General features: G+C 41.0%; 1 protein-coding gene across 1 annotated transcript in view; it reads left to right on the forward strand.

Moving 5' to 3' along the window:
* Positions 1-3,277: 3,277 nt before the first annotated feature.
* Positions 3,278-16,573, forward strand: part of BLOC1S5 (biogenesis of lysosomal organelles complex 1 subunit 5) — a 45,024-nt gene continuing 31,728 nt past the window's right edge. Inside the window, exons 1-2 of the mRNA XM_047734491.1 lie at positions 3,278-3,434; positions 9,859-9,941. Coding sequence (XP_047590447.1) covers positions 3,320-3,434; positions 9,859-9,941 — 198 coding nt within the window. The 5' untranslated portion in view covers positions 3,278-3,319. The remainder of the gene's footprint in view (positions 3,435-9,858; positions 9,942-16,573) is intronic.

Here is a 16,573-nt window from a genome sequence, read left to right on the forward strand (position 1 = left end):
GATATTCCAAAGATTTAGAGGTTATCTCCAAGCAACCAGGAACAAAGATCAGCCCAAGTCTTTATTATAAAACATAATAAACCTCGCTGAATTGAATAGGCAGAAGAGGCAAAGAAAGCATTCCAGGAAGGGAGTGTCTAAAGAGGAGCCAAAGCAATATGCCTGGCATAGTCATGGCACAGTGGAAAGATCCCCGAGCTGATTGGGCTTTGCTACATTGCTAAGGACCAGAGCTACTGTTCTGCTATTTGATAGCTACGATGCCGTCTTATGGGAGCATGTGGATTACTGGAACCCATCGTAAATTCTATCTAGGAGAGGTGGGCATAATTGAAACACACACGATTTAGTGAATTTATTTATTTATCATTTCTCAAAATTTTACTATTTCTCACCAATGTATCATTTCCCCCACAAAATTCATTCTTTCTCACAATACCATGGTCAGATTAGGCAGTTTTCTGACTTCGTGTGGTGTTGATGAGGCCCACTGCAAGTCGTGGGACTGCATTCAAAAAGGCTGATGGCTGGGATGAAAAGAGCCAAGAAGGGCCCCCTCACACATCTGGGGTCTTGTGCTGACTGCTTGCTGTCTCAGCTTTCCCCCACATAGCCTCTCTCTACATGTGATGTCTTATCTTCCAGTACTTCTCCACTTGATGGCCTTACTACAGCAGGACAGCCTGGACTTCCCAACAAGAGAACAAAAGTAAAAATTACCAGGTGTTTCAGGCCCAACACTAGCACAACATTTTTGCCACCATGTTCTATTTGTCCAAGCTATAACAAAGCCAGTCCAGTTTCAAGGCGGGGTGGGGAGGGGACAAACTCCATCTCTTGATGGAAAAAGCAGCATGTTGCATGTGTACATAGGGAGGCAAGGAATCACTGTCGTCATCTTTGGATACTCTACCATGTCCTCTGACCCTCAGATTACTAATCAAGGGGGGTATTTTTTTTTTAAAGATTTTATTTATTTGTCAGAGAGAGAGAGGAGAGCGAGCGAGCACAGGCAGACAGAATGGCAGGCAGAGGCAGAGGGAGAAGCAGGCTCCCCGCCAAGCAAGGAGCCCGATGTGGGACTCGATCCCAGGACGCTGGGATCATGACCTGAGCCGAAGGCAGCTGCTTAACCAACTGAGCCACCCAGGCGTCCCTCAAGGGGGGTATTTTAATAGCTACCCCAACTAGAGGTTGAGGTTCATGAGAAGATTCACGAGAATCTTCCTGAGAAGATTAGGAGACATGGCATAGGATATATGCTAGCATTTTATAGATTGTAGAGTGCTAAAAAAAGTACAAGATTTGGGGCACCTGGGTGGCTCAGTGGGTTAAAAAGCCTCTGCCTTCGGCTCAGGTCATGATCTCAGGGTCCTCGGATCAAGCCCCGCGTCGGGCTTTCTGCTCAGCAGGGAGCCTGTTTCCTCCTCTCTCTCTGCCTGCCTCTCTGCCTACTTGTGATCTTTGTCTGTCAAATAAATAAATAAAAATCTTTTTTTAAATAGTACAAGATTTTTTTAGTGGTGGGTGATAAATGTGGATTGGAAGAATGAGAACAGTTTATACAGGGCTTTAAAAGGAGATAGAGGAAATTATAGTAGTCATAATAACATGTATTGGGCATTTGCTATGCACCAAGCATTGTACTAAGGGCTTTATGGGCATTATCTTCTTTAATCATCACAACCTTACAAACGGATATTTTGCCATTTTACAGTGAAGGAACTGCAGGCAAGTGGCAGAGCCAGAACTTCAATCCAGTTCTGTCTAGTTCCAAAGTCTTAACTACTACTGCACCTAGAATTCTTCTATCACTTATAAGTAATCAGCAGTTGGGTAAGCAGAGATTGCTGCTACCCCAGGACTACCGAAACAGAATTTTTGAATGTGGAACCTACAATCTGCATATTTAACAGCCACACTAATGTGGAAGAAGCATTAACCTCCCTGTACTATAGTGAGACTTTTCAGGTTTTTCAGTATTTCAAAGACACTAAGAAGACACAAGAACGGAAATTTAGGTGCAGAAATTTGCAGGTGCAGAAGAAAGCTTGAGCAAGAAAAGTACTTAGAAGTGGGGAGAAAAATGAAGGGCTTTAAAAATAATTACATTTTCTAGAGGTTGATGCTAAAACTAAGGAAATGAAATTGGGACTAGAAAGGTTACAAAGGTTACAAGCGAGACTACAATTTGCAATTAGCCAAGTGTACATTTCATGCATTAATTCATCTATTTTATGCATCTTTGCCTTTGGGCTTATTTCCTCTGCTAGAAAACCCCAATTTCCATCTTCTCCTCACTCAACCTGACTAATACCTCTTCATTCCTATTCTGAGGACAAATATGTGCCTCCTCTGGAAGTCTTTCCTGGCCGCCTCCCACTTCCAGGTGTCCCACATGTGTACTGTACCTTCCTGCATGCTATCATTTATAGACTTCATATTCTAAACGTTGGGTTATGTTCCTTCTTCAGCACTAGGCTGCAAGACCCTGGAGGGTACAGAAAGAGAGGGACAAGGGGAGACTGGATGATTCTTAGAAAGAACCACTGGATGAACACAAGAGTTGAAGGAGCCACTGCAAAGCGGCACATTGTCCTTAGAGCAAACAAGGACTTGTTGAGATTACAAGATGAACTTTATGAAGTTTAACAAACCACAGCCATTAGATCCCTACAGCTCCAAAGTTGACACTTCATGACCACAATTCAAAGCTGCCTAGCAAACCGGTCCCTTCCGTAATTACATGTATTTTATCTTAGACCATATAACAACCGGTCGAAATTTTGTACATACAAATACCAAGAACACATTTTTTTTCTTCACATGGGCACGAATGAGCCTAAGGGATTCGGGCAAGTTACTTAGCCTTTAACCCTGTTTCTTCATTTGTTAGAAATGATAAAACCGTTTTCCCGAGCTGCTATGATGACCAAACGTGGCAATGCACGTAGAAATGCTTTATAAAATACTGGTGTCAGGTAATAATAGAGATAATATACTTCTACCGCTATTAATAACCTGCGACTGTAACCCCTCTCTCCCAACCTCTCTAAACCAAAATAAATTCCAGGGAGTTCAAGGAGAAATTAACAGAATTTCACGTTAACGTTCCAATTCTGGCAACATCTGCCCTAACCTAGCATGGCGGCATCTGCTTCTTAAAGCCCCCATCTCTGGCTACACTAACGCAACTGCGCGATAAGTAGACTCAGCTTTCCCTACGCCCTTTGATGACGCCCAAAATCCGCGCCCGGAAGGCGGGCAGCGCTGGTCTGCGCAGGCGCAACGCGGAGGCGGGTGGGCGGAGCAGGTCGCGATGAGTGGCGGAGGATCCGAGACTGCTGTGGGTAGTGAGGCCACCCCGGGCGGCGGCGACAAGAAGAAGGATTCGCTGGGAACCGCGGGCTCGCCAGCACATCTCATTATCAAGGGTACGGAGTGGTGGGGCTATCGCTGTGGTGGAGCCCGGCGCCACTCCACCTCCCAAGCTGCACCCTCTGACCCGGGGCCGCTCCCCAGGACGACCCCCAGTTTCCGGGCGGCCTTGCGTTCGTGGGAGGTTGGGGGAGTGGTGGCCAGAGCCTGCCTGGTTTCCTACGCCAGGTGCATTCCAGTAACAACCAACCAACCCAATCCCTCCTACTTTTTCGAAAAAGCCGCGGACCAGAGTCTTGGGCCCCGCCCCTTCGCCCCTTTCCCTTGCCGGGGACTTTTGAACACCGAGCTTCTTTGGACGCTGCCTCACGACGGTCCTGTAAAGCTAGGGAGGCATGGAGCTGGGGAGTCGGGAAGGGCCTGCGCCCCGCTGCAGGTCGCTTAGGAGTTGGGTGATTTCGGGTGGTCCACTTTACTTACTCTGCCCCTTTCTGCTCCTGGATCATGAGAGGAGTAAACATATATGAGATAACTTACATGAAAACATCTGAAAACATTAAAGCGCCATACGCGTATACAGATGTCCATTTGTCTTGTCTGCTTTGCTCTGGAAGAAGGTTACATCCTGGATTCTCACGAACCTGAGTACTTGTTTCCCGAAGCTCAGAACAACCCTCTTTTCCGGTAGCAGGATCTTTGACAGATTCTGTACTTTCTCATACTCATCCTTTTCTTCTTCTTCTTTTTTTTTTTTTTAAATTTTTTATCCTTATCCTTTCTTAACCCTATGCTGATCCCGCGTGTCCCAACATCTTGCAGCGTTGAAGCCCTCGTAGTATGCTAGAGTCCTTCACTATCAGGGGAATGACATCCTTCAGTTGCTGACCATTTCATTTTAACTTTATCTGTCAGGATGGTAGACCGTTCCAGCACAATTGGCTGTGGCTATTTTTCTAGACTTCAGGTTGTCTCTTAAATCTGATTAGGAGTGTGGGAGTGGTGGGTGAGTGTTAGGGCTAAATTATAAATGTTTACATATGTTATCTTCAGTGAACTGCTACTTAAAAGTGTTCTTAATTGCAGTGAAATACATGTAACATAAAATTTATCTTAACCCTTTCTTAAGTGTACAGTTCAGTGGTATTAGGACATCCACATTGTTGGGCAGCCCTCACCATCATCCATCTCAAACTGAAACTCATGGTACCAACGAATCATTAACTCCGCATCCCCTCCTTCCCTCGAGTCCCTGGCAACCACCGTTCTACTTTCTGACTCTGTATGTGACTACTCTAGATAATTCATGTAAATGAAATCATACAGTATTTGCCCTTTTGTGACTGGCTTATTTCACTGTGTATAATATCCCCACGGTGTATCCATGTTGTAGCGTGTGTCAGAATTTCCTTCCTTTTAAAAGCTAAATATTATTTCACCATATGTATAGACCACATTTTATGTATCCGTTCATCTCTGGGTGGACCTTTGGGTCGCTTCCGCCTTTTATTGCTGTGAATAATGCTGCTTTGACCATTGATATGCAGAGACCTGTGTGAGCCCTTGCTTTCCGTTCTTTTGAGTGTATACCCAGAACTGGAATCACTGGATCAAGTGATAATTCTGTTTTTCATTTTTTGAGAAATTACCATACTGTCTTGCATAGTGGCTGCACTATTTTACAGTCTCACAGTGCAAAAGGTTCTCCACCTCCTCACCAACACATGCTATTCTGTGTCTTTGGCAGTGGCCCTTCTAATGGGTATGAAGTCCTGTCTTACCGCTTTAATTTGCATTTTCCTAATGATCAGTGATGTTGAGCATCTTTTTATGTGCTTATTGGCCATTTGTATATCTTTGGAGAAATGTCTATTCAAGTCCTTTGCCCATTTTTCAATCAGGTAATTTTTTGCTGTTGTCAGGGTTCTCTGTATAGTCTGGATATTTACCCCCTTGCTTATGGATGATTTGCTTATGTTTTCTCCCATCCCATGGGTTGCCTTTTCACTCTGTTGATTGTATCTCTTGATGCATAGTTTTTCAAAGATTTTCATAGATTTTTTTTTAAAGGTAATTCAAAGAAAGTTTTTCAAGTTAATTGAAAATTGAGTTTTAATTACAAATATATGTAGAATTTCCTTGGCCTTTTTTTATGGAACCATTTTCTCTTTGCATTCTGAAAATCTGTTTTTAGTTCATCCTCATGCGAAGACCATTGGTTGCAAACATATCATTGTTGAATTTTATTGCCAGAGTCTAGTGAAAGGGAAACATAAATAAATGATTTCTGTCCTTGTACCCTAGGTCTTTAAGGGTTTCTGGCCCATGGTTTGGGTGTTAAGAGGTAAGGACTGGGAAACAAGAAGGGCTTCCTGTACACTTGAGTGTCTGATATGAGTCTTAAAGAGTCAAGTGTTAACAGTTAAGAAAACAGAGCAAGGCTCCTTTGGATTGAGTTTAGAACAGCATGTGCAAAGGTGTGGAGGCCTCAAACAGCATGGCAGGTTTGGGAAACTACATTGCTACAGTATGACTGAGAGAGGTGGAGTTTAGTGGAAATCAGATCATAGAAGACTTCTCAGCTTTTTTTTAAGGGGATTGGACTTTTTTTTTTTTTTTTTTTTGGAATGATAGGAAGCCATCCAGCAGTAAGTGTGAGAATTGTGTGGTTTTATTTTTATTTTATTTTATTTTATTTTTTAAAGATTTTATTTATTTATTTATTTGACAGAGAGAGAGAGAGATCACAAGTAGGCAGAGAGAGAGAAAAGGGAGCATTCTTCCTGCTGAGCAGAGAGTCCAATGTGGGACTTGATTCCAGGACCCTGAGATCATGACTTGAGCTGAAGGCGGAGGCTTAACCCACTGAGCCACCCAGGTGCCCTGATTTGTATTTCAAATAAAGCCAGTCAGGCAGATGACCGTGGATCCTTATCTTGTGGATTGGGTGTTTGTGAATTTGCCTAATTGCTAAAATGAATTTGTAACTCCAGATTCAATACTGATGGTGCTTTCATGGTTATTCCCAGGTGCATAGAATAGAGACGAATTTGAATCTCCCTACATGCACATTATAGTTGAGACTGAGCAAGGCAATGCCCTGCTTTTTGTGTTATCTTTTATACTACACATAAGTGTCCTTTTTACTTTTTATTTAGTGCCATATTTTTCACATTTTTGTGCTTTTTGATGGGGATTTTGCTTTTTAGAATGATCTCCAAGGTGTATAGTGCTGAGTTTTCCTACAGTACAAGAAAGCTGTGTGCCTTACAGAGAAAGAGAGCTGTGTTAGAGAGGTTTCTTTCACGTATCAGTTAGAGTGCTGTTTGGTGCTAGTAAATGTTAATCAGTCAACAATCCGGAAAAAGGAAGGACATTCACCAATTTGTGTGTTAGGCCATTCTGGAGAGTGCCAAAGTATCATTTATAGTGTGTGATGCGGTGATAGGATAGCAGCTATATTTGTGGATTCCTGAGGTGATTGAGAGAGCGTAGTGGACAGCATTGTTGTGAAACTGAAAGCCAAAGAAATTCACGGTCAGTTGGATAAGGTCAGGAGAATGTTAAACGCTGGCCGCACTTTCAGACATGGTACAGTGTGAAAAACGTTCAACTTGCAGGTGAAGGAAGTTATACAGATAAAAATAACTGGTAAGTGTTATACAGGAGAAATTGTTATATTGGAAGGGCCATTTTTGGAATGCCAAGACTGGTATGTTTTACAAGGATGTTGGTAAACAAACCCGTGTGATACAAATGACATTTTGGTTTGACAGAAATGTGACCAGAGGCCTGCAGGAACCTAAGCCTGTATTTCCTCTAGGAGCAGTAGTTCTGTATGTGCTAGTTCAGTGTTTGAAGCAGCTTTGTAAACATCACTACTGCAAATGACAAGAACTCTGTGGAATGGGTTACAGAGAGGTGTGACTGTTCAGATAGTCCTAATGAGACAAGCAGGGATGAAAACAAGGGAATGGATCTGAGAAGTAGTGAGGAAGAGTAACATCTGTTTGGTAATGCTGGGGATGTTATCAGAAAAAAATTGCGGTAAATTGTTTCATATGATATTACACTAAAGGCCTGGAAATTCAGGGCCAGAGGAGAAACTTCTTTTATTAGATAATGAGACATCTATACAGTACACTGTTTCTTCTTGTTCCATAGCCACAGAGCATACTGATCTTCTGTTAAAGTGCTTATCTCTGTCTTTTGTGTGAAAACGGTATCTTTCCAGCTCCCACATTAGAGTATGAACCCTTGGAAGACAAAAGAATGTATCAAACAACAAAAGAATGCTTTGCATGTGGTAAGGTTAGGGTTGAATTTATGTGAAAATCTGTAGCTTATATTTACACTATCAGACTTGGAGAATTTCTAATCCTTGGGACTCCTGCATTGTAATGTGCTTGCTTTGTTGTTATAATGTTATAACAAAACTAGTTAGTGGCTTCATTTCTGTGGTCATGTGTATTTTCTCCCCAGATCTTTACTCTCTTAAATTTTGGGAGAATGTCAGGTTTAAGAGGTGATCATTATTCTAAAGAAAACTTCTAAAGAAAACTGAATTCTCTCTCCAAAGGCCAAGTAAGTTCTCATTCTATCAGGCTCCCCCATTCAAATCAGCAAAGCTTAGTGCCTTTTCTGTCCTATAGAAAGATACATGTTAACCCATATGTCTTCTGTGGATGATATAAATAATTTGGTCTCTGAGATACTCACTGGAAGAGAGATACAGTTTCAGGACAATACAGTAAGTAGTATGATAGAAGTAATTGCCCCAGGTGCTTTGGGAGCATTAAGTGGGGACACTCCTTGAAACCTAGGAGGAACCTGAATAGAACAAATGAAAATTTCAAGGAAGTGTGGTATCTGAGCAGTTTTGAAGGAAGAGCAGGGATTGGGGAAGGGTTCCAGAGCATGGACTATGGCAAGGACATATGAGGAGCTTGGTATGTTTGGAAAACTGCAGCTAGTTCAGAATTGCCAACGTGTGGGGAGAAGAGGTTGGAGCCAGATATGGAGGACCGTGTGTGGCTATTAGAAGGATTGAACTTCAGCCTGTTAGCCAGTTGTGTTTCAGAGACGCTGGTATTTATTGAAATGTGGACAGATACTCTGCCACATAGGTTCTCTTACCAAATAAAGTCCACACATTTCTGCATACTGTAGCCCTCACTTGGGCTTTAATAGTTCATATAAGTAAACTGTAGGCTCCCAGAAGATCTGAGGTGAAGGAATGTGTCTACCTTGATTTTATCTAATGTTTCCCAAACTTAACTCAGCATAGACCTTTTTTTTTTTTTTAATGAACTCCTATATTTTCTTACAGAAGTGTTCTGGGTAATGAACCATTGAAGGACTTAAGCAGAAATAATAGTTCTCTTTATATTTTTGTACTTAGCATACTTCCCCTAATGTATTCTATGCCAGTAAATGAACATGAAAGATACATGTTTTTATTTGGAGATCTAATTTCCTCCAGGAAGTTTGAGGTTTACCTCTTTAATTTTATAGTTGTAACAAAGTAGGATGAGTAGAATGACTTAACCAAAAACGTTTAAAATTCACAACTTTTTCAGACGTACCAAAAAGTACAAAAACCTGTAATGCACACTCACCACCCATCTTAATAAATAAATATTCAAAGCTCACTGGGAACCTTGCTCTAGTTGCATTGTTCTCCCTCCTCTCTAAAGGTAACCACTGTCTTGGTTTTGCTCTTTATCCTTCTCTTTTTTTTTTTTTTTTTGAGATTTTATTTATTTATTTGACAGAGATCACAAGTAGACAGAGTCAGGCAGAGAGATAGGAAGGGAAGCAGGCTCCTTGCTGAGCAGAGAGCCCAATGTGGGGCTTGATCCCAGGACCCTGAGATCATGACCTGAGCCGAAGGCAGAGGCTTTAACCCACTGAGCCACTGAGGAGCCCTGCTCTTTATCATTTTCATGCCTTTCTTTCTAGTATTATTGCTTCTGTATGTGTCCCAACAGGAAGTGTCTTCTGCATATATACAATGGCTTTATCCTTCTGAACTTGCTTTTTTGTTGAGCGTTACAGTTGTGAGATTTATCCGTGTTAATAAATGTAACTGTAGTGTATTCATTTTTACCTGCTGATTTTTAGTATTCCGTTGTCTAAGTATGTTTCCATTGTTAACTTTTTTTCTTCTTTCGACCTTACACTCATGCTGTAGTAAACATTTGTAAATGTCTTTCATCTGTGTAGGAGTTTCTCTGGGGTATGCACACAGGCATGAAATTGCTGGGTATACGTGTCTTGAGCTTTATCAGGTATTGCCAATTGCTCTCAGAAGTACTTATGCCAGTTTACTGGCAGTGGGTGAGATTTCCTCTCACTCCAAGTCTAAACTAGATTTTAACCTACCTCTATTCATGGGAATTGGGAAGAGCAAAACAAACTAGAGGTCCTAGAAATTGCGTCACCCAGTGTGGATTAACTCTGAATTTCATTTTGTCTTTACAGACCTTGGAGAAATTCACTCAAGGCTTTTAGATCACAGACCAGTTATTCAAGGTGAAACCCGTTATTTTGTGAAAGAATTTGAAGTGAGTATTTAAAACTTATTTTGTAAAAATACTGCCCTAGTTGTTAGTGTTTTCATATACAGAAGGGGATTTCTCTGATTTTAAAATCTCTGATTTCCATTCGCCTGGTCATAAAACAGGCAAAGGAAAACTCATTCAGAGGCATTACCATTCATGGAAGGAGCGTAAGCCTAAGCAGCAGGAGACTTGGGTTCAAGTGCTGGTGCCTATCTGGAGTATTGAATATCTGTTGATCTCAGTCTTTTTCATCTTTAAATGAGATACCGTGAAAAAAAGGTCTTAAAGACTGATGGGTGTAGGTCTCCCAGATTCATTCTATATTTTTTTTCTCAGTTGTATTATCAACACCCACCCAGAGTATTCAGATTAAAACATGAGCCTCATCCTTGGCTGTTCTTAACCAGTTAGGGCCCACTTTCAGTGACCATTTCTTTTGGATATTATTTGCAATATCTCCATCCCTTCTGATTTGTGTTCCTGCTTCATCATCCCAGTTAAATCCAGTCTTTACCATGCTGCCAGAGTGCTCTGATGTTACTTCGATTTTTAAAACCCTTTAATAGGGGCACCTGGGTGGCTCAGTGGGTTAAGCCTCTGCCTTTGGCTCGGGTCATGATGTCAGGTTCCTGGGATCGAGCCCCACATCGGGCTCTCTGCTCGGCAGGGAGCCTGCTTCCTCCTCTCTCTGCCTACTTCTCTGCCTACTTGTGATCTCTCTCTGTCAAATAAATCTTTAAAAAAATAAAATAAAATAAAATAAAACCCTTTAATAATATTTGCTGTCTATAGGATGTCCAAGCATCCTTCTCTTGGCCCCTACCTTGTTGGTTTTACCGTCTGCCACCCACCATTTCATGCTGTGCTCCAGCAATACTGAAGCACCAGCCTGCCATCCTGTTTCATATTCCTGGTGTTTGGCACGTATATAATTGGTTCATTGTGCATTAGATAGTAACGCCCCGAGCTGCTGTCAGATAGATGGTAAATGCTGTTGCACACACAAATGTCATGATGCTGTGTGAGTTGGGGTGCTGTTTTTAAATAAGACCCCAAACAGACAGGAAGTCTAAACCTGCCAAAAGGAAAGAACCTTTTCATAAATCCTTTAAAACTACAGAAAGCCTGTGGCACAGAGCACTCCAGATGAGGGACACAGCTGCAGCTCAGATACCATTTCTGGGTTCAACAGACTTACTTAAAATTTGCATAACACCTGATTCACAGGGTGGGTGTAAAGATCAAAGGTATGCATGTGCACCCAATGCATGTGTCTGTATGTGTGTATTTGAGAATATTACTTAGTATCTAGGAATAAATAACTGATAGCTCTCTTTATCATCATTACTGTGTGGTGGGATTTGGATAATCTGGGACACACAGAATATTATCCAGAAATTATTCCCTTATCATGCTATATGAAGATTATTACCAATTCCATGGTGAGAATAAATTTTGGGCATGGTATGGCTAGATTTTATGTTTAAGAGTCTTCCAAGGCCAAAATCAAGGTGTTGATCAGACATTGTTCTTATTTGAAGCTCAGAGTCCAATTCTTTTCCCTGGTATAGTGAAGTTTCCATTTCATTATTTGGTCTCAGCCAGGGGCCCCTCTGAACTCCTAGGGGCCACTCACATTCTTTGACAGGTGGCCCCTTCCATCTTCAAAGCCATAAATTGGGGACACCTGGTTGGCTCAGTTGGTAGAGCGTGTGACTCCCCACATTGGATGTACACATTACTTAAACCAGAAAAACAAAAACAAAACCATAAGTCAGTCTCACTCACATGGAGTCCCTCCCTCTCGTGCTTGCCAGGAAGAGCCTAGACTCTGTAAAGGACTCACTGATTAAGTCAGGGCCACTGAAGAGAATCTCCCCTTTTTAAAGTCAATTGATTTGGGACATTAATAAATCTGTAGAATATATATATACAGTAGCACCTCGATTAGGGCTTGATTGAATAACTGGGAGAAGGTGTGTGTACACTGTGGGGCAGGGGTCTTAAGGGCCATCTTAGAATTTTGCCTACCATAAGCTCTTGTAACTACCTGATATTTTCCTTGTTACTTATTTATTGCCTGTCTTCCTTCACTAGAATAGAGGTACCATAAGAGTCAGGACTTTCCATTGTATAGAAATGCCTTATTCTCTGTTGTATTAAAAAATGCCTAAACCAGGGTACCTGGGTGGCTCAGTCAGTTAAATGTGTGACTCTTGATTTTGTCTCAGGTCATGATCTCAGGGTTGTGAGACCGAGCCCTATGTCAGGAAAGGAGGCTATATTGAGGAGGGGAAAAAGAACATGGGCCTTGAAGCCTGACGTCTTTGGGCTCAAATCCTGCCCCTCCTCCTTACCAGCTAAGATTACCTGCTTTACTAAGGCTTAAGGTGCCTACTTAATAATGGGAGCAATAATATATACCATACAGTTCTTGCGAGAATTAAATGGTATGTTATCTTTTTTTTTTTATTATTATTATTTTTTATTTTATAAACATATATTTTTATCCCCAGGGGTACAGGTCTGCGAATCGCCAGGTTTACACACTTCACAGCACTCGCCATAGCACATACCCTCCCCAATATCCATAACCCCACCCCCTCTCTCCCAACCCCCCTCCCCCCATCAACCCTCAGTTTGTTTTGTGAGATTAAGAGTCACTTATGGTTTCTCTCCCTCCCAATCCCATCTTGTTTCATTTATTCTTCTCCTACCCCCTCAACCCCCCATGTTGCATCTCCTCTCCCTCGTATCAGGGAGATCATATGATAGTTGTCTTTCTCCGATTGACTTATTTCGCTAAGCATGATACCCTCTAGTTCCATCCACGTCGTCGCAAATGGCAAGATTTCATTTCTTTTGATGGCTGCATAGTATTCCATTGTGTATATATACCACATCTTCTTTATCCATTCGTCTGTTGATGGACATCTAGGTTCTTTCCATAGTTTGGCTATTGTAGACATTGCTGCTATAAACATTCGGGTGCACGTGCCCCTTCGGATCACTTAAATGGTATGTTATCTTTAAAAAATCCGTGACATAGAAATATTTGATGAATGTTGTTAACTGTTAGTATTAAGAGAAAGATGGTAGCAAATAGAGTCAAATAAAAATGTTCTGATTCAGAATTTGCAATAATTTGAACAAGAATAAGTTCCATTTTAGGGAAAATAGAGATTTGCTAAGCAAATGACATGAGCTTATGTTAGAAAAATGTTTACTAGAGAAGGAAATGATCACACCGGGTGTGATAGAAACAAGTTATTCTTTAAGTGTCTCGAGCACTTGTTTTGTGTGAGACAGAATGTCAGGAACCAGTGCTCTCCTGATGAAGAAGACAGACCCATCCTTCATAAAGCATTCTCATATTGTCATTAAAGACTGACCTCTGAAGGACTCAAAAATATCTTGTCAGCTAAGTTTAAGTGCTTCAACCAAGTGTAACATAACTCCTTTAAATGGTTTTCTTTTTTTTTTTTTTTTTTAAATTTGAGGGGTGGAGAGAGCAACAGAGGGAGGGGGACAAGCAGACCCTTCAGTGAGCATAGTGTCCTCTGTGGAGCCTGATGGGGGTGGGGGAGGCTGATCTCAGGACTCTGAGATCATGACCTGAGCTGATGTGGGATGCACAACCGTCTAAGCCATCCAGCTGCCCCAAATCCTTTTCTTGCCACATACCTGATCCAGGCTTTTTACATGATAACCTTCCTAGTTGGTCTTCCTGAGGGTTTAGAGTAGTGTGGAAACTTTCCTGTGTATCAGGTTCAACTAACTTTTTTTTGTGTATCGTGTTCTGACATTTCCCTTCAAGTGAGAAGGAAAGAGCTGAAAGTATTTTAGAGGCTTTTGATCTGAATTTATACCTGCATGATTTACAGCTCTTTTGCATCTTGCTGTGGACAATAACATCCTCTAACTTGTCCCTAGATGGCATGGTTGGGCAGAGAGGAATGGTGAAGTAGAATTGTCAGGACTTGTAGAACTTTCATCTCTCTCGCATTTAAATGTAGTTCATCTTAAGAAAACCCGGCTAGTATTTCAAACTAAAGTTGTTTATAGTTTTTGTGTTTCAGAAAGTTAATGCGCGGGGGAACAATCATCTTTTTCTTTACAAAATTTTATTTCTAGAAGAGGGGAACAAGTGCCACACGGTGGCAGCATTACGTAAATTATTGAAGTTCTATCATATTTAAGCTCTCTTTTTGTGCTTGTTAGTATTTCTGGACAGTTGACTGTCTTTTCCTGACTTTATGCAGATCTTTTGTGCATGATTCTATGTCGTTGATTCTGGTGCACAGAGATCTCAGTAGAGCCCTTTCAGTGAGCATTAGTTCAGTAGGGTCTGTGGGTGCGGCATTGTCTGCTGGACCATAATCTTCCTAGCTGCAGGGGAGAGGTCATGGCCTCTCCATGTGGAACTGCTAGTGAGCTTTGCTGGAGTGCTTTTGGGGTATATGGTCCTATACAAATGTCTTTCTTTCTTTCTTTTCTTTCTTCCTTTCTTCTTTTTTTTTAGTTTCATAAGTCTCTTTTTTAATGGAAAAACTTTTGTTATTGAATCATAGGTGACACACAATTTCAGGTGTACAGCATAGTGATTCAGCAAGTCTATACATTATGCTGTGCTCCCCACAAGTGTAGTTTCCCTCTGTCATCATACAATGCTATCACAGTACCATTAATTATATTCCCTGGGCTGTACCTTTTATCCCCATGACCTGTTTATTCAGTTTGTTAACTGAAGCGTGTGTCTCCCACTCCCCTTCACCCATTTTGCCCATCCCCCACCTCTTCCCCTCTGATTGCTTATTTCATTTTTTAGAAAAGTTTATTCTTTGAATGCTTTATTGAATAGTTACTGATTACCTAGGTATATCAGTAAGGAATGTGTTTAGTTACTAGTAACTAAACTAGTAACCTGAAAAATGGTGACTTTTTAATAAGTATTTATTTTTCTCTCAATATCCAGGGCTAGAGTCAACTTTTTCTTCTAACTTTGCCTTCTACATCCTGGAGTGTTGCTCCTATCCTTACGCTTTCAAGGTGGCTTTGGGAGCTCTAACCACGACATCTGCATTTCATGTAACAAAAAAGAAGGCAGATGGGAAATAGCAAGCAGTCTTTACAGGCACATTTACCACTCCAGATAGTATTTGGGGACTGATAGGAAGAGAGGAGAATGAATCCAGAAATAATGTTGAGGAGATAGATAAAAATAAATAAGAAACAGTCTACCTCCAGGAAGTTTACAGTCTAGGGGAAAAAAAGACATATAAACAGTGAGTTTTAATGGTGGAATTATTATAAAATAAGCACAGAGCACTTGAGATCTCAAGAGGAAACAACTCCAGAAGCAACTCCCAGCAGAGGGGGGAGGAAAATTTTCATGGAAGGGTTGGTGTTTGAGCTAAGAAAGAAAAATGGATGTTAGCCCCTACGGGGGAAAAATAGAGAAAATGATTAAAATTAGAGGCCAAAAAAAAGGATTCAAATATATACAGTAATTACAGAGTCGGGAGGGATTGTGTCCATGAGTTTGAATGTGGGTTGGGTTGAATTAATGGAGAGAAAATTCCTTAAAAGGCAGGACAAACTAGAATTTCACATGACATCCTGATCTCTCATTTTTGGTTAGATTATTAGAGTGACTGTCAGATTATTAAATACCAGGATAAAGTCTGTCCCATATAGCATGTGATAGACATATCTATACACACATACACACAATATGGTTTTAAATCTTGTGGGACTGATGAGTTTAGCGATTGAAAGAAAATTTCTAATATCCTGTCTTATATAACACAATCATTGAGCCTATTTGTTGTTTAAATGAATGAGGCTACAAACTCCCTTTCTACAATGTAAGACCACCAGTTTGTCTGCTAGAAGAAATAACCTTTTAAGTAAGCGCTTCTTTTTTAATTTTTATTTTTATTGAAGTGTAATTGACATGTTACATTAGTTGCAGGTCTACAGGTAGTAATTTAACAAGTCTATATGTTATACTGTGTTCACCACAGATAGAGCTACCATTTTCACCATACAATGCATTATAATACCATTGACTATATTCCCAGTGCTGTGTCCTTTATCCCTGAGACTTGCTCATTCCATAAGTGGAAGCCTGTACTTGTTACCCCCTTCACTCATTTTGCCCATCCCCCCCCACCCTCCCCTCTGGCAACCATCTCCTTGTTTTCTGTATTTATAGATTTATTTCTGCTCTTTGTATTATTTCTTTAGAGTCTACATATAAGTGAAATCATATGGTATTTGTCCTTTTTTTTTTTTTTGATTGATTAATTTTGGGGGGAAGGGTAGAGGAAGAAGGAGAGAATCTTCAAGCAGTCTCCCCAGTGAGCTCAGAGCCCCACGCAGTGCTTAGTCTCACCACCCTGAGATCATGACCTGAGCTGAAATCAAAAGTCAGATGCTTAACCAACTGAGCCACACAGGTACCCTTGTCCTTTTCTGTCTGACTTATTTCACTGAGCATAGTATCTGCTAAGTTCATCCCTGTTGTTGCAGATGGCAAGATCTCATCTCTTTTTATGGCTGAGTAATAGTCCAGTGTGTGTGTGTGTCTGTGTGTGTGTGTGTGTATGCACACACGTGCACATTTCACATCT

Source organism: Lutra lutra, chromosome 6 (genome assembly GCF_902655055.1).
Source record: "Lutra lutra chromosome 6, mLutLut1.2, whole genome shotgun sequence".
Lineage (NCBI taxonomy): Eukaryota > Metazoa > Chordata > Mammalia > Carnivora > Mustelidae > Lutra > Lutra lutra.